This window comes from Erinaceus europaeus, chromosome 2 (genome assembly GCF_950295315.1).
Source record: "Erinaceus europaeus chromosome 2, mEriEur2.1, whole genome shotgun sequence".
Taxonomy (NCBI): Eukaryota; Metazoa; Chordata; class Mammalia; order Eulipotyphla; family Erinaceidae; genus Erinaceus; species Erinaceus europaeus.
In genome coordinates this window covers 189,062,241-189,085,256 of record NC_080163.1, presented here as the reverse complement: position 1 = coordinate 189,085,256, position 23,016 = coordinate 189,062,241, and the positions used below count along the sequence as shown (strand labels likewise).

The 23,016-nt window shown below is 46.6% G+C and overlaps 1 protein-coding gene and 1 long non-coding RNA gene across 2 annotated transcripts in view; both read left to right on the top strand.

Annotated features, from left to right (window-relative positions):
* The window catches only part of LOC132536823 (uncharacterized), a 298,410-nt gene that overhangs the window by 41,956 nt on the left and 233,438 nt on the right, over nt 1-23,016 (top strand). The gene's annotated exons all lie outside the window — the stretch shown is intronic.
* On the top strand, nt 860-22,137 carry LOC103128167 (cytochrome P450 2G1-like). Its single transcript, XM_060185966.1, is given in 10 exon segments — nt 860-1,216; nt 7,316-7,549; nt 7,998-8,157; nt 10,340-10,489; nt 11,402-11,562; nt 14,558-14,728; nt 16,592-16,733; nt 19,421-19,605; nt 19,700-19,841; nt 21,807-22,137. Coding segments are annotated over 9 exon segments (1,473 nt in total). The 5' UTR covers nt 860-1,216; nt 7,316-7,369; the 3' UTR covers nt 21,989-22,137.

Genomic DNA, 23,016 nt, shown 5'->3' with positions numbered 1-23,016 from the left:
CAAGTCAGCATTTATGTCTTAAGTATCTTCACTGGTAGGCTGTAGGCAAGCAGGCAGACAGGTATGTGATGCTTACATACACAGAGGTAGGTAATTCATTAAAAAGTTTTGTGTGTGTAATTGAAAGAGAGAGAACATGTGCATCACTCTGGAAGTTGTGGTACCAGGCATGGAACTTGTGTCTCATGCTAGAGGGTCTGACACTGTATCCACTGTGCCACCTTCTGAGCCTTGTGGCCGTGAGGCATCCGAGCGCATGGTTTGCACGGACATTGGGGAGCTCTCAGCTGGGCCTCACGGGGGAAGTGATTAAGGTTTGCAAAGACCTTTAAACAGAGTGAGCTGGATAGATTTCACCTGGGGGAGAAGCCCTGCTAACCAGTGGGGAAGGAGGAGAAAATGCCTAAGAGACGCCAGGACAGGACAGACAGAAGACAGTGGTGGAAGAGGGAGCCAGTATCTCCACAAAGGAAAACACAGTATGTGCTGTTTCCTTCATCTTTGAAATTTTTTGTAGCAAAACAGAGATGGTGAAGTTGCCCCGTGTGTGTGTGTGTGTGTGTGTGTGTGTGTGTGTGTGTGTTGTGGGGGGCGGGTTATGGATGTCAGCAGTCTCTCGCTGGCCCGGGCTCTCCATGGGGCATCCATGGTCTCAGCAGGCCTTGAACTCTTCTGCCATCACCCAGAAAACTCAAACAAGTCCTCTGGGTCCTCGGGACACTTGACTGCAGTTTGCTCTTGGCCCCTCAGATGCTTATGAATCCTTAAATCTTTCTCCTCTGAAAAGCTCTAGGATCTGTTTGGCTGCACTCAAGACCCAGGCACCAGCTGCCATGCCAGGTAGTGTGCCAATCCCTCAGGGCCCGGGTCACAGGTCGGGCTTCGTTTTAGGACCTGCTTCCTGCCCTGTTCCAGCATGTCCTTCCACCTCCAGGGCTGAAAATTGAAATCATTAATCACTGTGGTTGTGTTCACGGCAGTCTTGTTGCTGAGAACTCAGGGAACAGCAGGGCTGCGATCTTCCTCACTTTTATGTTCTCTCTGCTTCCTGGTGTGTCACTAAGCCCCTTGTCCCCTCCTGCCACTCTCAGCAGTTTGGATGGCAGAGGAGGCTGGAGTCAAGCTGCAGAAGACAGGACACCCTGCAGACACTTGCAGTTCCTGCTGGAAAGATGAAGTTCCGTCTCAGGGAAATCAGACCTGGAGAGGTTTAATGGTTTGTAAGTTTCTTTTGTGGTTTAAGCAACAGGTATCTAGGGGCCTCCTTCCTCCCGGCCCCCTCCCCTATTTTTATTTAACAAGAGTTCATGAGATTAAAATGTATTGACAAAAATAAACTGCTGTTGTCAGTTTAATTTCTACAGTGTCTAGAACCAGGGACCTGGGACTTGTGAGGTAAATGCCTCCACAGGGCTACTGATCCAGCCTCACCCTCCTCAGCCTTACTGAGTAGGAGTCTTCTCCAGGCTGTTGGGGCCTAAGGCTCCAACAAGTGAAAAACTTTCCTGGGGTGGGGGACCCCATCCTGAGACTTAAAAAGCCAACAAGAGAAATCATCTCTGATCACCCCATTCCTTCCCATCCCACTCCCCTTGGAAATTTCCCCATTGTCACTGAGAACCACCAAATCTGACTTTCACATTTGGTCTCAGAATTTAGGTTCATGACCTGTTGGTTTAAAAAAAAAACAAACCAAAAACCCAGTTTTCACAAGCTCTTAAAGGCAAGAGTGAATTTCTGTGGATTTTACTGGTCCCAGCTTTTAGGTTCTTTAAGACACTAACAGGACTGCATAGAGGCTTTTTTAGCATTACTGTATTGCCTCCTGCCAGATGTGGCAAGATCACCATTAGAAATGGGAATTACATGATTGGTGAAAATAATACAGATACATTTTAAAAGAAAAAAAAAAGAAATGGGAATTACATTTGAAAGCCATCAGACTTCTAGGTGATGTGAGCATCTAAGGAAGGGTAATCACATGGTAGAGGCATTTGTGGTATCATTTCCCTTTTTTTTAATAGTTTAAATTGAGTTTTATACCAATGTTTAAAATTAATTGAGTGTTATCTTGCATTGTTTAAAAGTTATTTGGGGAGTTTGTTGTAATGGTTTTCCTGTAAAAAGTGTTTCAAACTCTTCTGAAACGTTGCTGAGAAGCATGGTGCTGGTAACAGTTCAACAATCTGTGGCTGCTCATTCTTGCCTACTTTTACTCTCCCTCTTGAAGGTGGCATGGAAAAAGCCTGCATGCATGTTCAGTTCTTTGTTTCTTCTACTTCTTCTTCTTCTTCTTCTTCTTCTTCTTCTTCTTCTTCTTCTTCTTCTTCTTCTTCTTCTTCTTCTTCTTTTCTCTCTTTCTTCCCTCTCCCCCCTTCGCTCGCTCAATGTCTTTTGTTCAGTATGTGTAACTTGAAGCTAATTTGTACTACTGGATATCTGACTGGAACCACAGATACAGAATCTGTATTGTTCTTACTGAAACACAACATGGAATTAACATTAAACATAAATAAAGCAAACCTAAAAAACAAAATAACGTGAGAGGCAAGAGTGCTAGCAATGTTCCTATTGTCCCACCCTCCCACCTCATGAGGACCTTTGCCCACAAGTCTCCTCCAGGCCCCAACAAGCAGGACAAACACTCATCTCCTGGGGGGATCTGATCCCAAGACCTGGGATGTGAGAGGCAAGAGCACTGAGCATGTTCCTATTGGCCTGTCTTCCTACCCTACCTGAACTTTTGTGTACTTAGCTCTCCACCAGGCCCCAGCTAGTGAAAAACACTTGTCTCCTGGAGGGATCCGTTCCTGGGACCTGGTGAGAGGAACGAGCACTGAGCATGTTACTATTGTCCCGCCCTCCCACACTATGTGGAGTTCTGCGTACTTAGCTCTCCACCAGGCCCCAACAAGTATAAAGCATAGTCAACCCATATCAATGACCTTGAGAAGACCACTGCAGTTTCCGGTGGAGGGAATGGGGACACAGAACATTGGTGGTGGGGACAGTGTGGAATTATATCCCTGATATTTTATATCCCATACCTGGCAACACCAATCACCCCAGCTGACGTGGACTCTGCTCAGCAAAACACACTTTTTTTTTTTTTTGCTGAGACCAATCAGTGTAGTGATTTGCAGACTGGAATCATGCCTTTTCTGTGCATGCGCGTGCACACATACACACACACACTCTCTCTCTCTCACATACACACATACACAATTTTAAACTATATTTAATTTATTTTCTAGAGATTGAGATATTGAGAAATAGAGAGAAACAGAAATACACCTGAAGCCCTGCTTCACCACTCACAAAGCATTCCCCCTGCAGGTGGGGAGCAAGGGCTTGAACCTGGGTCTTGAGATGTGCACTCAAACAAGTGTGCCAACACTTGGCCCTGCTACATCTATTTTTAAAAGAATATTTAACTTTATTTTAATGAGAGAGAGAAAGGAGATAGAGATGCAGAGAGAGAGAGAGAGAGAGATACAGAAAGAAAGACAGAAAGACCAGAGTCTTTCTCTGTTCTAGCTGGTGGTGGTGCTGAGGATGAAATAAGGGACGTCAGAGCTTCAGAAAGGAGAGTCTTTTTGCAGAGCCATCGTGCAGTCTCCCCAGCCTTTTTATTGTAATCATCATCATCACCATCATTATTATGATCATTATTTTTCCCAGAGCCTTGCTCAGCTCTGGCTTATCTGGTGCTGCAGATTGAACCTGCGGCCTCAGAGCCTCAGGCAGGAGCATCTTTTGTAGAATCACTGTGCAGTCTCCCCCAGTATCCTTTGCTACAGATCCTTGGGGACTACAGTCTTTCAAAGCAGCATGTCCTTCCTAGGAAGCAATTACAAAAAGAATCCCCAGGAGGTTAGTGCAAGAGGCAGAGACAGTGGAAGCAGATGAGCCAGGGGGGTGGTGAGGGAAGAGAGAGAATGCTGCCCCAGCCCCAAACAGTTCTGGGACAGAGACACCAGGGAGAGGGCAGGACAAGGGGGGAGGATCAGCCTGAGCAGTTGGTGGCCTTGCCTTTTGGCATGTGTCTACATATAGATGACACACAAAGGGCCAGCAGCATCAGGTGACAAAGAGCACGACACCGATCCACCATCCATAGACCTACCCCAGTTTCCCAGGGCCTCTGGTATGATGAGGCATATTCCCCTACTGTGGGTGCTATCTCCAGTTCCCCAAATGGTGTGTGTCAGCAGGCCTCTTGCCCAGCCTCCTCTGCCAGCAGCTTCCTGTGACCCAGTGCTCACTAACCCTGCAGTGCTTTCTTTCCCTGAGTGTCTTCATTTGCATCTGGAGGTTCAGTTTTCTGGAGCAGCCTGGGGCCTGGCAGCCCAATGACCAGGCTTCCCATGGGGGCAGTTATGAGGATGGCCGTGAAGGGCACGGTCAGCACGTCATGCTGAACTCTTCCTGCTGCTTGTCCCAGTGGGCCTTGGTGGCATCCAGAGCCACAGAGCCAATGGTGACCTTGGCACTGCCCCAGCTGTAATCATCCAGGAGGCTAGGACCAGTGTGCAGAGTCTCCCGGAGCTAGGCTGCCCAAGCCGCCTCTGTGTCTACCTCCTCTGTCGTTAGAGAAGGTGACACACTGGTCCTGTCGGGGAGGGACTCCTTGTGGATACACACTGGCCAGGCTCTGCTGGCTGGACTCCCAGCTTGTGATGGTAGCTTGCTCTTGTCTGGAGTCTGCATGCAGCAACACTGGGTCCTGTTCACTCGAGCTTGAGTACAGCACAGTGAGCTCCTGGCTCTGGTGGAGTTGGCAACATCCACATCATGTACTTTGGGCTTCCCATTCTAATACATTGGAACTGCCACTTTAAAAATACTCAAGTTAGGAAAAACAAATAAAAAAGACCAGATAATCTCTCATCTGTATCTAGAAAATGTCCCATTAGGACTGTAGATCCCCAGCCTTTAGACCACGTGGTCCATTGGCAAATAGGCCTCTTTCACAAATAGTTTGAGCAATTTTCTAACAGTGCCTCATTGCTGGACCCAGCAGGTGAGTTCTTGTGTGGGGGTCTTAGAGCAAGAACTGGTTTGCTAGAGCTTTGTGGTCTTGGTAACATGAGTCCCAATGGATTCTAACTCTAGAGTCCGGGGTGGGTGGCTTTGTCTTTTGGGTTGAAGTGTTAAAAGGTGGGATGCCTAAGGTGGGTTCAGATTTTGTTTCTTAGGGGTAGATCTGGGTTTTGAGTTCTCTTCTGCTAGTGGGTCACTAGAACAGTGTATGCTTTCTGGCTGGGTGATCTCCAGAAGATCGGCAACCGACTGGTTCTTACTCGCTCGCTCAAGGGACAAAAACGAAGTAAAGACACCGCGGAGGATTCTGGTACGAACACACTCATTTATTGGGGGGAGGGTTTGGGCTGATATAGAAGACTAGACAAAGAACAGTTTTCACATACGTCAGAATTCACAGGTTTCTTAAAGGTCAGCATGCCCCTATGGCAGGGGCTGGTATGACAAGAGTTGATACATAAAGATCAATACAATTAGTCTCCTGATGCAGGCATTTAATTATCCAAAGGCACTTGAGAGAAGAATAGGGGTGAGATAGAGAAGGAAGAACAAGACTTTAAAGATATCAAAAGGGTTACAGGAAATAAGGTCTTGGGGGTTTCTCACTTGTCCGTGTTAGGAGTGTGTGACAGGATGTGCTCTTCCTTTGTGATCAAAAGGTGAGGTGGAATGTGTGAACTTTGAGCGAATGAATCTTAAAGTAGGCGGCCATGTGGCCTGCAGTTTGAGGTTTCTGTGTGCTTGAGAGTCAAGAAGGGAAGAACTTAGTTTGAGAGACGGTTTTTCCCCTTTGCTCACCTTGGTTGAGAGAGACTGACAAGAGGGTATATTCTCAGACCTCTGTCCAAGGATGGGGGGAGTTCTTCCTAATCTCTATCAAGCTTACAAAGAGCCCCACAGAACAGGGGGGTTTATAGTGAAATTGGGTTTAAATTCTTCCAATATGTGTAGTTATATGTTTTTCTCATATTACTAAAATATATATGTCATTCATATATTTTATAAGGATTATTTTTCTGAGGAAATTGTTCTCCAACTTCTCTGCAGATTTATTGTGTATATGGGAAATAAATTTAAGATCTTCCTTTTGTTCTAGATATATTTCTTATTAATCATCCCTTTTCTTAATTAAACTTGTTTGATGCTTACTAGTTTTGCTGTTCAAAAAAGAGCTTTTGGTTCTATTAATGCTCTCTATTGAATTCCCCTCTGGTACTGTATTAACCACTGTTCTACTTTTCTTTTCTCTTTCTCCTGCTCCTCCTCCTCCTCCTCCTCCTTCTGTTTTGCTATGCTTTGGATTGACTTTGCTGTTTGTTTTATTGTTCCCTAAAGTGAAAAGTTTAGATAATAATTATTATCAATAGATCTTAGCCCTTTTTTTCCCCTCTCTCACAAATTTAGTCAGTGATTTATTCTTTGTTTTCTTTTATAGTTTTTGTGAGGTTAATGGTTTATAGTTATTGATACACAGGTACAATCGCTCGTCTCCATGTGATAGATATCTGCAAAAACACTCCTACCTTAGCCTAGATCCTTTCTGTATTATCTTCTTTGTACATTCAGCCCCTCTAAGCCCTTGGAGTAAAACTCAAGGAGTAAAACTGACACAAGGTTACTAGAGTCCCTGATGTGGTTTTCTTGTGTCTTGTATTTGATCACAAGAGAGACAGTGTAGGCAGCAGGACCCAGGACTTCTTTACTCTTTGTCTCCACACAGGATTTCCACAATTAAGTAACTACTCAAAGACTCAAGTCTGGTATTTTGAGAGCCTGCTGTGGCGTCCATCTTATATTATCCTTTAGTTCTCTGAGCCTTTGCCTTACTTTCAAGGCTTAAAAGCAGCAGGTTGGTTGTGTCTGACAAAGTTACAGAAGGCATCCTTGCTTCTTAGCAGGGCTTTATTAAATATGGTGGCCCTGTTTGACAAATGAGAAAATGGAGGGTCAGAGAGGAGTTCAGTGTCTCATTCTATGAGGAAAAACGGAAGTAAGATCTGAACCTGGTCAACTTCTGCAGAATGTTCATTTCTCGCTGACTGGGAAAAAACCAAAGATCCATTCAGAGCTAGAGCTGAGCTAAGGAAGTGGGAATGAAAATTGGAAATAATGAGAAAGGAAATGGCTCCCTGGATATTCTTGGAAGAATGCAAACCACTGTCCATGGGGCATTGTGTTCATATAACCAAAACCTAGAGAGAGAGAGATCACTTCCACAGTGGCCTCCATTGCCAGAAAGTGTGAGTCCCCAGAGGTTCTGTTTGGTCTCCAGAGACCTATTTAGGCAGGATCTGAAGTGCAGGACACAAGCCCTCTCCCTGAACTGATGGCGCTGAGCTGGGCCACCACCACCATTCTGGCGCTCACCCTGTCTTGCCTGCTCATCCTCACCACCTGGAAATGGAGAAACAAGGGAGCCAAGCTGCCCCCAGGCCCCCTGCCTCTGCCCTTCCTGGGGAACTTGCTGCAACTCAGGATCACGGCCATGCTTGATTCTTGCCTGCAGGTGAGCCTGTTGTTCCTCTCAGACAGGGCTCAGAGCAAAGACACAGTAGGGCAGATTCCCACTCTCTCAATCGCAGTACTCCAGAGTCATATTCCCTTGTATTTCTAAAGCATAGCCTCAGAATTTCAGGTTGTCTTAGTTCATCCTGGTACATGCAGTCTACTTCACATGTGTATCCTCTCAGAGAAAGAAGAGTGGGCCATGGACTGTACTTAGTCCATGACTATGAGTTGTGATCAGCTTGGGGGTGTGTGGTGGGGTGTGAACTCACTGAAATTCTCTAGTGTCCTGGCTCCTCTGCCCTCTTTGGCAATTGTCTGTCCATCACCAGAAGGAACATTTTGTCCCTGTCCTGTGCCCATGTGACACACTCCCCTACAGCTCAGGATTGATCTCTATGGGGAGCGCCAGCAGGCTCCCAACATGCTGTATCTTCCTTCTCTTTCAGCTCAGCGAGACATATGGCCCAGTCTTCATGGTGTACTTTGGGTCCCTACCAGTCGTGATTTTGTGTGGACATGATGCTGTGAAGGAGGCCCTGGTGGGCCAAGTAGATGACTTCAGTGGTCGTGGATGAATGGGCTCAGTTCCTAAGACCCAGGAGCAGGGTTGGTAAAATGACACAGTTATGTGTGTTTACACCATGCTTTCTGTCTGTGCCCATATCACCCTGAACACACCTGATCTCATCTAGAATAAGCTTCCTTGAGTCCCACACTCTGTGGGAAGCACACAGCTTATGTGATCACACTGACTTCTCAAAGGATGGATGACTTAGCCTCACAAGATTCCAAACAAGGAGACTTGAGGTGAGAAAGATCAGCTAGTGACACTGTGAACACTGGTGTGAGGGATAAATGAGCCCAAACCACCTCTCACACTCGACTGCTGCTGCTCTGCACCTCTCAGCTCCATGAAGGAAATACAGGTTTCTCTGGCAAGTCACACCCTCACCCCAGACAACCTGCAAACCTTTATCCATAAGTACAGCCAACACACAGCCCCTTTCCTGAACCATTTCAGCTGGATGCCAGCTTAGTGCACCACACCACGTCTCTCTACCTGACGGCATATTCAATTCCATGTCACCTCAGGTCACTCTGCCCACCTTCGCATCCACTCGTGGGACCACAGAAAACCTGTCGAGTTCTTCATTTATCAATAAGTGCACAGAATGTTCCACCCAGCTAGTCATAGACAGAGTACTAGATCCTGACTGCCACTCATCATTCCACAGCTCCTTCACTGATCCTCAGTGATTCCTTCAAGAATACCCACACTGGGGGCCGGGCAGTGGCACCGATTAAGGAGCACAGTACTGTGAAAAAGGACATGTGCGTGGACATGCGCTGGAGCCCTTGCTTTCCACCTGCAGGAGGGAAGCTTCACAAGTGGTGAAGCAGGTCTGCTGATGTCTATATTTCTCTTTCCCTCTCTGTCTCCTCCTCCCTTCTCAATTTCTCTCTGTCTTATTGAACTAAAAAGGAAATAATGGCCTCCTCTAAATGTGGATTCATAGTACTGGCACCAAGCCTCAGAAATAATCCTGGAGGGAAAAACAAACACAAAACAAAACCATACAAGAATATCCACACCTAGGTTGGGGATATAGAACTCTGGTGGTGGGTGTGATGAGAACCATACACTGGAATCTTACAATCTTGAATCCTCCTCTTAATCATAAATAATAATAGAAGGGGTATATACAACTGAAGTTTCTTTATCATGTTACACTCTTTTATTATTTTTAATTAGCACCTGAATATTGATATACAAAATTCTGAGGTAACAGTGGTATAATTTCACATTTTCCCTACCACCAGAGTTATGTGTCCCTACACTCACTAGAAACTTCAGTGGTTCTCCCCAAATCACAGATTTCTATTATTTTTGTAACTATCTATCTGTGTTTATATGTATTTGCCTATTGTTTCTATGGTCCTGCCTTCTCTTCTTTTTTCATTTTTAAATTATTTAAAAATATTTATCAGAGAGAGGCATCCAGAAAATCTGAGGTATAAGGGTGTTAGAGAGGGAGAGAGACAGGAGACATGGGCAGTTCTCATTCACTACTTGCAAAGCTTTCCCCATGCAGGTGGGAACCAGGGGTTTTAACCCGGTCCTTGTGCTTTGTAACCTGTGTGCTCTACCAGCTGTGCCATGACCCAGCCCCAAACTTCTCTTCCTTTCTAAGTCACAGTGTCTTTCCTATTTTATTTTATTTTTTCCTCTTCTTTCTCTGGGTCCTAATGAAATTGGTGTTCAGAGCCCCCTGGCTTTTTCTCCTGACATTTCCCCCTCTGGGAGTATGAACCAAAATCCTTTATGGAGTGCAGACTGGAAGATCTGGACAATGGAAGGTTGGTCCATACCAGCCTGTTTCTATCTTTCCCTACTGACTTTTCTTTTCTTGATATTTGTGTGGTTCTTAGATGTGCACTGGTTTCTCAAGAGAGTAAGAGACATTTAGACTCATAAGCTCCTTCTACATCATAAAAGCATTTTGTCTCTTTGTACATCTCTTTATGCACCCAAGCTTCCTTTATCTGGTGTTTACTTGGTTCTTTGAGAAGAGCGTCTTGACGATACTCAGCATTCATTGCCTGAACCCCAGTCTTTCCATCTCATCTTTAATGTCTGCAGACATTACTTGAGTCTCTACGGGAAGCTGGGCAGTGGAAGTGGTGCTCCTGAACTTCTAAATTTTCATCACTGGTTTCCATCCTTGTCTAGCATAGAGGGGGCACAGGAGGAAAGGGCGGCAGAAGTCTGACTTTGAGTTTCCCGCAGCTCTATCCTTCGCTAATGGAGAACGATGGAAGATTGTCCGACGCTTCACCCTGACTGCTCTCCGGAACTCTGGGATGGGAAAACGGAGGCTCGAGGAACGAATCCAGGAGGAGGTTGTCTTCCTGCTCAAGGAATTCCATAAGACCAAGGGTATGGGGCTCAGGGCATAGGGCTGTGAGCTGACTGGGTGACTGTGGAGGTCTCATTCATGAGAAGACAGGTGTTGGTGAGAGAAAGGGCTGGTCTGGGGAGCAGGAAAAATTGTGAAGAGCTCCTGTAGGTTTCTCATCAGGTTTGAATGTCAGTGTTCACATGAAAAGTAGTCCAGAGGACCACTTGTCCAGGAATTTTAACTACTGAATCCTAAGGATGCATCACAATTTCCTGTTAGAAGGTATGGTGTTGTTGACAATATTGATTAAAAAAAAATTGTGGGAGTCGGGCAGTGGCGCAATGGGTTAAGCGCATGTGGTGCAACGCGCAAGGATGGGCAGAAGGATCCTGGTTTGAGCCCCCGGCTCCCCACCTGCAGGGGGATAGCTTCACAGGCGGTGAAGCAGGTCTGCATGTGTCTATCTTTCTCTCCCCCTCTCTGTCTTCCCCTCCTCTCTCCATTTCTCTCTGTCCTATCCAACAACGATGACATCAATAACAACAATAATAACTACAACAACAATGAAAAACAAGGGCAGCAAAAGGGAAAATAAATAAATATTTTAAAAATTAAAAAAAAAACTTTGTTTGGCATATTCATTCCAAATTTAGTCTGTCCACCACAAATAACAACTACCCACTACTGACTCAATCAATGCAGAGGTCCCTTGGCTTTTCTTGCTGCTTCTTCAATGGCAGGGACTGTGGTTAGTATCATGCTGGCACAGTTATACTGAGCCCCCAAATCCATGAAGTGACTGGTCACCTGCTGTGTGCAGGGTAGACAGAGAGTCCAAGCATGATGTCGTTGCCACCCATTACTCAGCAGTGGAGGCAGAACTCAGATCCTTGACTGAAGGCATCCCCGGCCCTGCTTCCTGCTCTAATGGAGGCCGTGTGTACTCCCAGGTGCGCCCATTGACCCCACTTTCTTCCTGAGCTGCGCTGTCTGCAATGTCATCTGTTCCCTAGTCTTTGGAAGCTGCTTTGACTATGAGGATGGGCAGTTCCAGAAGCTGCTGCAGATGACCCACCAGACCATGGACAGTCAGAACTCACCATTGACACAGGTGTCCATCCACCTTCTCTGTGCCCACCCTCCACCCACTCACTGAACTCCCCCACTACCCCTTGTATTTGGGGTAATAATGATCTGAAAGACAGTGCCACATCAGTGTAGTTTGTCTTCTCCCTGTGATAGGTGTCTGCTTGCCACTCCCACCACTGACTTTAGTCTCCTTCTGTCTGTATGCAGGAGGTCCTCAACACCCTCCCCACCTCCTGCCCCTCCCCCTGTTAGAGTCCCTGGCCCTGTCTCAGTCCACCACAGGAGTGTTGTTGAAATTTCTGAGGCTCTTGCCGGCCGGGTTGGCTTCGCGGGCGGGTAACAGAGACGCGGAGACAACGGCTGGGCAGGGAAGCTGTATTTCTTTATTCAGGAGGAACTATTCATAAACTAAGACAAACTAATCACCAAACAGAACTCTGCTGTCTCATTGCGGCGGCACAAGCACTCTCTTACTCTCGAACTCAGGAACTCTCCAACTCTCGTACTCGGGAACCCTCTGAAACTCTGGCACACTGGAACTCTCTCTTACTCTGTAACCCAGAAACTCTCGAACTCAGGAACCCAGGAACTCTGTCACTCGGGAACTCAGGAACCCTCTCCCAGGGTCCCTTGTGGCGGGGCCAAGCAGGCCCGCGAAATTAACAGGACTCATCCAATTCTCTTGGAGGGGGAGGGCTAGAACAAGCCAATGTAAAGCATACGACAATTCCCCCTTTTCTTTTTAACTAAATGACTATAGTATCAAGGGTGTGGGGTGAACAGAAACATATATAACCAAAACCAGCATGTTGCCAAGGGAAGGCCTGAGGGGGCCATATCTGAAAAAAAAAAAAACATTTCTTGCCTCTGGGGGGCTACTTGCCTCGACGGGCATTTGCATGGGGGCGGGGAACGGCCTAGGGTCCCACAGGCAGCTGGCTGCAACTTACTTACTATGAAACAAAACTTGTTATTAGCATATCTACTGCAGGATCCAACGTTTCTAATAGAGAAGGAATTTGAGACTTTTACATATCAACAACGTCTTTTAACCTTTTGTTACACCCATTCAAGATGGAGACACACCCTAGGTGTGGGCCGGAGAGGAAACCTCAGGCATGAGAATAATTAGCATAGCCATTGTGCGATCTACCATTTCTAATAGAGAAGGTAGTGTTTTACATATCAACAAGTCTATTTAACCTTTTGTTTAGACCAACTTAGTTGAAATATATTGATTGTTAACTAATTTTTACCTCAGACTTTAAATGTAAGTTAATTTTTATCTTTATGAGAATTACGTTGAAAACCTTTTTCATTTATCTTTGACTAGTAAGAATTTAGCCTTAAAGCTACTGTTTACCAAACTTTAAACATACACATAAACATAGTCATTAATACACGAGGAGAGAAACCTTTGTTACGAAGACATGTCATTTTAAACACGAATTTAAATCTATATTGTCTTAGTTGTTGGGGGGGGGGGGTTCACCATCCGGAGGTGGCTTCCCGTGTAGCTCCACTTCTAGGAATTGCAGGTTGCGATCTCTGCACGAATCTCTGTGTACTCCAGCTTGTCTGTCTTCAGACCGGACCGGCGGCTGGAGATCTCGTGTGCCCAGTTTTGGCAGGGAGCCCGGGGGTCCGGGAGGCCCGGGATGGTTCCAGAATTCATAGAAAGAGGGCAGGCAGGCCATCTTTGTAGAAGGTGTGAGCCTAGGTGCCCAGGGGTGGCGGCCATGATAGAACGCCGCGGCCCTGCCCCATGGCCCTGCCATGTCTGCTGCCCTGTTCGCAGTGGCCGAGCAGCGTGGAGGGATCAAGCGTCCAGTGCCCTGCACCACGCGGTGGAGAGCCGGCTCCTGTGGGCTGGCCTCAGGCTCCAGCATGTTGGCATCGGGCTCCAGCATGTTGGCCTCAGGCTCCAGCATGTTGGCATCGGGCTCCAGCATGTTGGCATCGGGCTCTAGCGTGCTGGCATCGGGCTCTTGCATGGTGGCGTAGGCCTCCTGCGGGCTGCGGGGTTGCTGGCGCGGTGCGCGGGGTTGTCTGGGCGCAGCCGGCTGGCTGGCTGTTTGACCAGGTGGAAACAGCAGCTCCGCGCCTTGCCTCCCGCCCGCTGGCTCTTCCCGCTGGCTGTTCTGAGTTCGCGCGAGTGGAAACCACAGAGTGGTCCAGAGATAAATGTTCCAGAAACAGCAAAACAGTCTCGTGAAGAAAGAGCAGAGGCCTTTGGAGATCTCTTCATAAGCAGAAGAGAAGGCCATCGTGCATAGGTAGCCAAATTGTCTTTACTTATCTGAGAGATGCGCAGGTCAGGTCCACTTGGGCGCCATTTGTTGTTAAAATTCGGACTCTTGCCGGCCGGGTTGGCTTCTCCAACTCTCGTACTCGGGAACCCTCTGAAACTCTGGCACACTGGAACTCTCTCTTACTCTGTAACCCAGAAACTCTCGAACTCAGGAACTCAGGAACTCTGGCACTCTCGAACTCAGGAACCCTCTCTCTTACTCTCGAACTCTGAAACTCTCGAACTCATGAACTCAGGAACTCTGTCTAACTCAGGAACTCAGGAACTCTGGCTAACTCTGGCACTCTCGAACTCAGGAACCCTCTCCCTTACTCTCGAACTCAGACACTCTCCAACTCATGAACTCTGTCACTGGGGAACTCAGGAACTCTCGGACTCCGGAACCCTCTCCCAGGGTCCCTTGGGGCGGGGCCAAGCAGGCCCGCGAAATTAACAGGACTCATCCAATTCTCTTGGAGGGGGAGGGCTAGAACAAGCCAATGTAAAGCATACGACAAAGAATCACCTTGCAGTCTGAAGCTGCCTCTTCCCCTCACATCATTCTCCACAGTGCTGGCAGGAAAGTAGTAAGAGTCCCAAGTCTCTACCGAGCTAGGGATGTTCCCAGGTCTTCATCCCGGGCCAGATGTGGAGCCCAGATAGCTGACTCCATCCAAGCCCCTCACATCTTCTCAGATCTTTGATGACACCTTCCCTTCCCCCACAGCTGTATAACATGTACCCTGGAATCATGCAGTATTTGCCAAGAGGACACTATCCCAACCGGAGAAAGGAGCTCATGGACTTTATTGCCACCAAGATCAAGGCCCATGAAGCTTCCCTGGATCCGCACAACTGTCAAAACATCATGGACTGCTTTCTCATCAAGATGCACCAGGTACTTGTGCTTCCTGCCCACATCCCTCATCTCCTCAAGCCCCAGCATCTGCAGCCTTAATCTCACCCATAACCAACTGGGAGGAACAAGAGTCAGCATTATATTCCACAAGTCCCTTTAATCACAGATGACATGTAGAAATGACAAAAGCCCTAATGATAGCTGTTGACAAGCAAACTTTGAATTATCCTTTGCATGGCACGTAGGAAAGAAATCTTTTCAAAATATTTTATAAGTATTACTAGATAGAGACAGAGAGAACTTGAGAGGGCACAAAGAGATAAACAGGGTGAGAGGGAGAGGGAGAGAAAGAGAGACTTCTTTTGCAGCACTGCTTCACCATTTGTGAAGCTTCCCCCCTGCTGATAGGGACAAGGAGCAGGAACCTGGGTTCTAGCACATTGTAACATATGTGCTGAACCAGGTGCATCACTGCACCAGCCCTCAGAAGTGACAAATTTTTAAATTCTGTGTGTAATTTATGATGACAGAGAATATAGATCCCACAGTCTTGGAATACCAGCTAGAAATATTCAGTCTTGTAATGAAGAGTTTTTAAATAAAAAATTCTGTGTTGCCAGGCAGAGGTTAAGGTTAAGCACACTACTATGCACAAGGACCTAAGTTCCAGCCCTCACTCCTCATCTGCAGTGGGGATGCTTCATGAATAGAGAAGCAGGCCTGAAAGTGCCTATCTCTCTCTCTCCTCTCTCTCTCTCTCTCTTACTCCCCTATCAATTTCTATCTGTCCAGTCAAATAAATATAGAAACAACTTGTAAGAAAACAAAGAAAGAAAGAAGACTCATGTGAATTCTTGAAGCATGGAAACTGGAAACTTCTGCTTCTGTATACTTCATTTATTGGGACCTGGCAATGGTGCACCTGTTTGAATGCACACATTCTCATGTAGCAGGACCCAGGGTCTTCACATGAAAAGACAAAACTAACCAACACTGATGCTTTTCTGCAGGTGTCTCTCTGTATCTCTCACTCTGAATCTTCCCCAATACCATCTATCTCTCTTTGTCCTATTAAATAAGAAAATGGGGGGTGGGGAAAATAGGAAAAATAGTTACTAGACACAGTGGATTCATCATGCAAGCACTGACTCTCAGTACTAACCCTGGTGGCAAAAAAGGGGAAGGAAGTGAAAGAGAGTAAAAAGAGAGAAAATAGGGAGAAAGTGAGAGAGACAGAGAGAGAGGAGAGAGAAAGAGAGAGAGAAATTTAGTTTTGAGACAGAGCCTCTGTATTTGGGTGTTTGTAAGTAGATCTCCTAATGCCCTCCATTTCATATATATGAGACAATCTCTTTTTTCATCTCCAGGGTCACTGGATGTAGTGCTGGTTCTACAAACACACCACTTCCATTTGCCATCTTTAACTTTTTTCCTTCTTATTTCATTTGACAGGACAGAGAGATATAGAGAGGGAAGGGGAGATAGAGAGGGAGAGAGAAAGTCAGACACCCACAGACCTGCTTCACTGCTCATGAAACTTCCCTTCCCTTCTGCAGGTGGGGAGCAAGGACTCAGACCTGGCTCCCTGCACAAGGTGATATGTGCGCTTAACCTGGTGCACCATGGCCTGGCTCCCATCTCTCTTTCCCCTCCTCCAAACCCCTCACTGCTCCCCAGGGCCCAGGTTACTGACCTCCCCTGCTGTTTGTCCAGCCAGACAGTCAGACACCTGCTCGGGACCTTTCTCTGGAAGCTCCGTCCCCCAGCCCCCACCCCCCCCACAGAACCTTTGGCTTTTTTTCATTCAGTGATTTTTTCACAAATGTTTGTTGTGTCCACCAGCATGAAACTAGGAGAGGAAGGCAGAAGAGCTGATGGTTTTCCCTATTCTTCTTCTTTCAGGATCAAAGTAATCCCCACACAGTATTCAACCTCCAGACCTTGATCTTAACCATTTTCAGCCTTCTCTTTGCTGGCACTGATGCCGTTACTTTGAGTTTCTATGTTGGATTCCTGCTGCTGGTGAAGCACCCGGAGGTGATGGGTGAGCATCTTCCAGAGCTGCAGATTCTGTGAGCCTCCTCCCCCTCCCCTCCCCCTCAGGAGAGAAGGTACAGTCAGGAAAGCTTAGACTTCTTTCCTCAACATGGGTATTTAAAAAATTTCATTTCTTTTTTTAAATTTTATTTATTTATTATTGGGTGGAGACAGAGAGGGGGTGGGGAGATAGAGAGGGAGAGAGACAGAGAGACACCTGCAGCCCTGCTTCACCGTTCATGAAGCTTTCCCCATGCAGCTGGGGGCCAGGGATTTGAACCCTGGTCCTTGCGCACTATGTAGTGTGTGTGTGCTTAACCACATTCACCACCACATGACCTCCACTTTTTTTTTAAAATGTTTTTCTTTAATTTTTTAATACTTTATTTTATTTATTTATTCCCTTTTGTTGCCCTTGTTGTTTTATTGTTGTAGTTATTATTGTTGTTGTCGTTGTTGGATAGGACAGAGAGAAATGGAGAGAGGAGGGGAAGACAGAGAGGAGGAGAGAAAGATAGACACCTGCAGACCTGCTTCACCACCTGTGAAGCGACTCCCCTGCAGGTGGGGAGCCGGGGTTCGAACCGGGACCCTTATGCCGGTCCTTGTGCTTTGCGCCACCTGCGCTTAACCCACTGCACTACTGCCCGACTCCCGACCCCCCACTTTTTTTTAAAAAAAATTTTATCAGTGATTTAATACTGATTTCTAGAGATGATAAGAAATTAAGGATGAGGTGGGGAGGCAATGTAATGGTTCTACAATAGACATTCATGCCTGAGGCTCTGAGGCCCCAGGTTTGATCCCCAGGACTGCCTGAAGCCAGTATCACCAATGTTTTGGTGTATATATAACTTTCTATTTCTGTCTCTCTCTTTCCTTCTGTATCTCTCTTATAGAAATATGGTAAATTTGGGGGTTGGGCGGTGGCGCAGTGGCTTAAGCGCATGTGGCACAAAGCACAGGGACCAGAGTAAGGATCCTGGTTTGAGCACCCAGCTCCCCACCTACAGGGGAGTGGCTTCACAGGTGGTGGAGCAGGTCTGCAGGTGTCTATCTTTCTCTCCCCCTCTCTGTCTTCCCCATCTCTCTCCATTTCTCTCTGTCCTGTCCAGCAACAAGCAACATCAACAGTGGTAGTGATGATAACCGCAATGAGGCTACAACAAAAAGGGGGAAAAATGGCCTCCAAAAGTGGTGGATTCATGGTGCAGGCGCCGAGCCCAGCAGTGACCCTGGAGGGAAAAAACAAAAAAACAAGAAATATGGTAAATCTAAAAATGATCAAATTAGGGGTATAATTGCTTACACCCCCTACCCCAAAGCAGCACTGAGTACCTTGTGACAGGGAAACCCAGACTCTCAGGCTGAAGCTCTTGAACTGCTATCTGGTGTCTGTCTTTGTTTCCTGCAGCTGCTGTGCACAGTATAAAAACAGGGCCACTGACATCTATCTGAACTGATTATCTTACAGAAAAGACTTTCAGAAATCCAAATTGAATTTCCTTCTTGCGTAGAATTTAGGTGGAACCAAATTCTATGCCTTTCAGCTTCCAGACCTGTGTGCCTTCACTCCAGGGCTCACTGTTCCTCAGCCTGTAAAGGTGCTAGCAGAGTAGCTTCTTCTCTCGGGCCCCCTAACTTGTCGTCCTCCTCCTCCTGTTTCTCCTTCTCCTCCATTTTCTCCTTCTGCGTCTTCTTCTTCTTTTTTTAAATTTTAAACAAGAGTTAGGGAGTCGGGTGGTAGCGCAATGGGTTAAGTGCACATGGTGTAAAGTGCAAGGACTTGTGTAAGGATCCTGGATCGAGCCCCAGGCTCCCCACCTGCAGGGTAGTCACTTCATAAGCGGTGAAGCAGGTCTGCAGGTCTGTCTTTCTCTCCTCCTCTGTGTCTTCTCCTCCTCTCTCCATTTCTCTCTGTCGTATCCAACAATAATCACATGAGTAACAAGAACAACAATAACTACAACAATAAAACAACAAGGGCAACAAAAGGGAATAAATAAATAAATATTAAAAAAAAAAACCACAAGGGTTACTGCTGATGCTCCAGGTCTGCAGCATGATTCTACTGCTGCTGGTTGTTTTTTTTTCGTTTTTTTTCTTCCCTCCTTTAATTTTTTGATAGGACAAAGAGAAAATAAGAGGAGGAAAGGGAGATCCAGAGGCAGTATGAGCACTCTACCTGGGGAGTCACTACCCACCAGCTCCTTTCATGTGAAGCTTCCAGTTCTCTGTCGGGCTTTCCATCCATGTGGAACAGAAAGAGGAGAAAAAGGCCACGCCATGAGTCTCAGGGTAACTCTTTCAGGAAGCATGGAGTGTAGCTGAAAAACTCTTGTTCCTTCATACGATGGGCTTTTCCATTCAGTCTTGTCTTGCTTGTCTCCTGTCCGACCCATCAGAAGTGGTGTGAAAGTCTATCTGGAGAAAGACTTACCAGTTTTCTACAGTCTTGTTGCTTTCATCATAGAGACAGTGGTCCCACTTGGCACTGAAGCCTCCTCTGTGTCTCCCATTTGGTCTGGTGATTATTCTCCAGCCAAGGTCTTGTGTGAGGAAGAAAGCAGCACTTCATACAGTGACCTGCTTGGCTGAGGCTACACAGGTGCTAGGATACAATGTCCTGGCCCCACACGGGCCTCAAGAAGCATCACTGGTGCCCTTCTGTTTCCTATGTTGTGTTTCTTGCAGCCAAGGTTCATGAAGAGATTGACCAGGTGATTGGGCCACACCGGTTACCTAGTATGGATGACAGGCTGAAGATGCCCTACACAAATGCTGTGATCCACGAGATACTCAGAAATAGAAGGGCAGGCATGGGTATTCCCCGTTGTGTCACCCGGGACACTGAATTCCGAGGCTACCTCCTGCCCAAGGTGGAGTTGAGACTGCACTATGTCTCCCTCTCTCCCCCATCTGGGTTCCCCACTCCCACCTTTTGTTCTCCTAAATGTCCTCTCTTCACCTCAGGGCACCATTGTGTATCCTCTGCTGGACTCTGTCCACAATGACCCCAGCTACTTCAGTCAGCCAGATGCCTTCTATCCCCAGCACTTTCTGGATGAGCAAGGCCAGTTCAAGAAGAATGAAGCCTTTATGCCCTTTTCCTGTGGTAGGTTTCTGTGCTGTGATATCCCACCCCCAGAAACCTGCTCTCTGTGTGCTCCGACTGTTTGCTTGTATCTGAAATTTAGGGCTTGGGGCAGTGGGTGTGGTTCCACAGATCTTAGAACACTGGACTCTCAGGATCATAAAATCATCAGTAATATTCTCAGAAGCTGAAAAATAATGTGCTTAAGTGGAAGCTTAAAGACTTTTCTGCTAAGGACCAGCCAAACACATCTTGGGTTTTCTTTCTTCCTTTCTTCCTTTTCTTTCTTTCTTTCTTTCTTTCTTTCTTTCTTTCTTTCATTTATTCTCTCTTTCTTTCTATCTCTTTCTTTCTTCCTTTTGTCACATAGTCACATTTTAGATTTGCAGTCTGAATTCACACCTTCAGACTGACAGAACATGGATATTCATAGTCAGTCAATCATGATTATGCCTGTGACTTGAAGGAAAAACAACAACAACCAAGACAAACAAACCAACTAATCAACCAACCCCAACTTGGTTTAAGCACACTGGATCTTAATTCCATTTTATTTTCAGACATGTAATGCCAAGCTTTTATTTTATTTGTTTAACCATTTCTTTTTTTCAAGTAATTTTTAATTATTATTTTTTATTTCATAGGACAAAGAGGAATTGAGAGGGGGCAGGGTATAGGTTGGGAGAGAGACACCTGCAGCATTGCTTCACTGCCATTGTAGCTTCCCGCCAGCAGCTGGGGAGATGGGCCTTGAACCCTGGTCCTCTGCTTGGCCATGTGTGTGCTCAACTAGGTGTGCCACACCCTGACTAGTTCCCATCATTTATTTTAAAAGGCAAAGAGTTTTCTTTGTTGGAGGAATAATAGGGCTTGGGGCAGTGGGTGTGGTTCCACAGATCTTAAAACACTGGACTTGGGGCCAGGTGGTGGTGCACCTGGTTAAGCGCACACATCACAGTGTGCACAAGGACTGGGGTTCAAGCCCCGACCCCCACCTGCACGGGGAAAAGTTCATAAGTGGTGAAGCCGGTCTGCAAAGTCTCTCTGTCTCTCTCCCTCTCTATCTTCCCCCTTTCCATCTCCCCCTCCCTCCTCAATTTCTTTCTCTGTCTCTATCCAATAAATAAATAAATGAAAGGAGCAGCAACAACAGCAACAATACAAAACTGGGCTTAAAACACTGTGACCCCTTAGCTGCCAGGATCACAGACATCAACATTAGGACTCTCAGAAGCAGAAAGTAATGTGCTTAAGTGGGAACCTCAAAGACTTTTCTGCTAAGGACCAAACACATGTTGGATTTTCCTTCTTTCTTTCTTTCTTTCTTTCTTTTTTTTTTTTAGTTTTTCAGTCTGAATTCACACCTTCAAACTGACAGAACATGGATATTCACAGTCAGTCAATCATGATTATGCCTGTGACTAGAACGAAAAACAGCCACAAAGACAAACAAACCAACTCATCCACCAACCCCAACTTGGTTTAAGCACACAGAATTCTAATTGCATTTTATTTCCAGAACACATAATATCAGGTTTTCCTTTTATTGTTTAACCACTTCTGTTTTCAAGTAATTTTTTTCTTTGATAGGACAGAGGAATTGAGAGGGGGTAGGGTATAGGTTGGAGAGAGACACCTGCAGCATTGCTTCACTGTCAGTGAAGCTTCCCCCCAGCAGCTGGGGAGATGGGCCTCGAGCACTGGTCCTCTGCATGGCAATGTGTGTGCTCAACCAGTTGTGGAAATCCCCTGACTGGGTCCAACCAGTTATTTCAAAAGGCGAAGTGCTTTCTTGATTGGAGGAATAAAACTGGCCAGCAGGTGACCTAGCCCTGAGGCTTTAAACTCCAGGGCAGCAAGTGGATGTGTCAGCAGGTCTCCCCAGGGGCCCTGGACTCAGCTGCTGCCCACGGGGAGGGGGCTGTACACCTCCCCGCAGCCCTGCGTGCCAGCACCTCTGTGACCAGCCCTCCTCTGTGCCCACAGGGAAGCGTGTCTGCCCTGGGGAGGCACTGGCACGCCAGGAGCTCTTTCTCTACTTCACCTCCATCCTGCAGAGCTTCTCCCTGCGCCCCCTGGTGCCACCCAGGGACATTGACATCACCCCCAGGTTTGTAAACATAATAGGTGTTTACAACCAATATGAGTTCTGCTTCCTTCCCCGCTGAGCTGTGCTGGGGAGCAGGGGGGTGACTGGAGAGCTCAGCCCAGTCCAGCCCATTCCACATGTTACTCTGCCATCACTCTCTCCCGTGTGAGTAAACCCCAAACGCCCCAGAATTCTTCCTGAAACTTCAATAAAAAAGGGGCGAATTCACTGGTGTCTCAGCTCCTTGGTGAAATAGCTCACTTGGGTAGTGTGCTACTTTGCCATGTAGACAACACAGTTTTGAACCCGGTCTCATGGAATTGAAGGAAGCTTCTGTGCTGTGGTCTATCTCTGTCTCTATCTTCAAAAGGGCCAGTGTGTATCCAGTAGAGTTCACATGTTATGAAGCATAAGAACCTCGGTTCAATCCCCTAGTCCCACTGACAGTGGGAAAGCTTCAAGAGTGATGAAGCAGTGCTGCAGATGTCTCTGTCTTTGTATCCTCCTTCCTTCCCAACTTCTCTGTGTTTCTAATTAATAAATATATGAATAAAATCATGACTATTTCACCACTGTTACTACTGTCAGGAGACACAGTGTACAAGGGTCACTGAATACTTGGATTTGTGTGTCATCCACCCTGAGTGGATAGGCAATGCAGCACTGGCCCAGAAGAATTTTCAAGCTTCCTCTATAAAGTACTATAGAGGGGTCCAGGTGGTGGTGCACCTGGCTAAGTACACATAGCAGGAAGTACAAGAACCCCAGCAAGGATCTTCGTTTGAGCCCCTGCTTCCCACCCACAAGGGGAAGCTTCAGGAGTGGTGAAACATGTCTGCAGGTGTCTATCTCTCTCCCACTCTACCTCCCCTTCCTTTCTGAATTTCTCTCTGTCCTATCCAATTAACAAATGGAAAAAATAGCCACCAGGAGCAGTGGTTGTGTAGTGCAGGCACCAGGCCCCAGCCATAACCCTGGAGGTAACTAATAATAATAATAAATGGATATAGACACGAGGATTCATAAAAGAAAAATCTCAGTTGATTCTTTCAGATGCCTGGTCACACTCACTGTTAATGACTGAAATTCTTCGCAAAAACTCAGAGT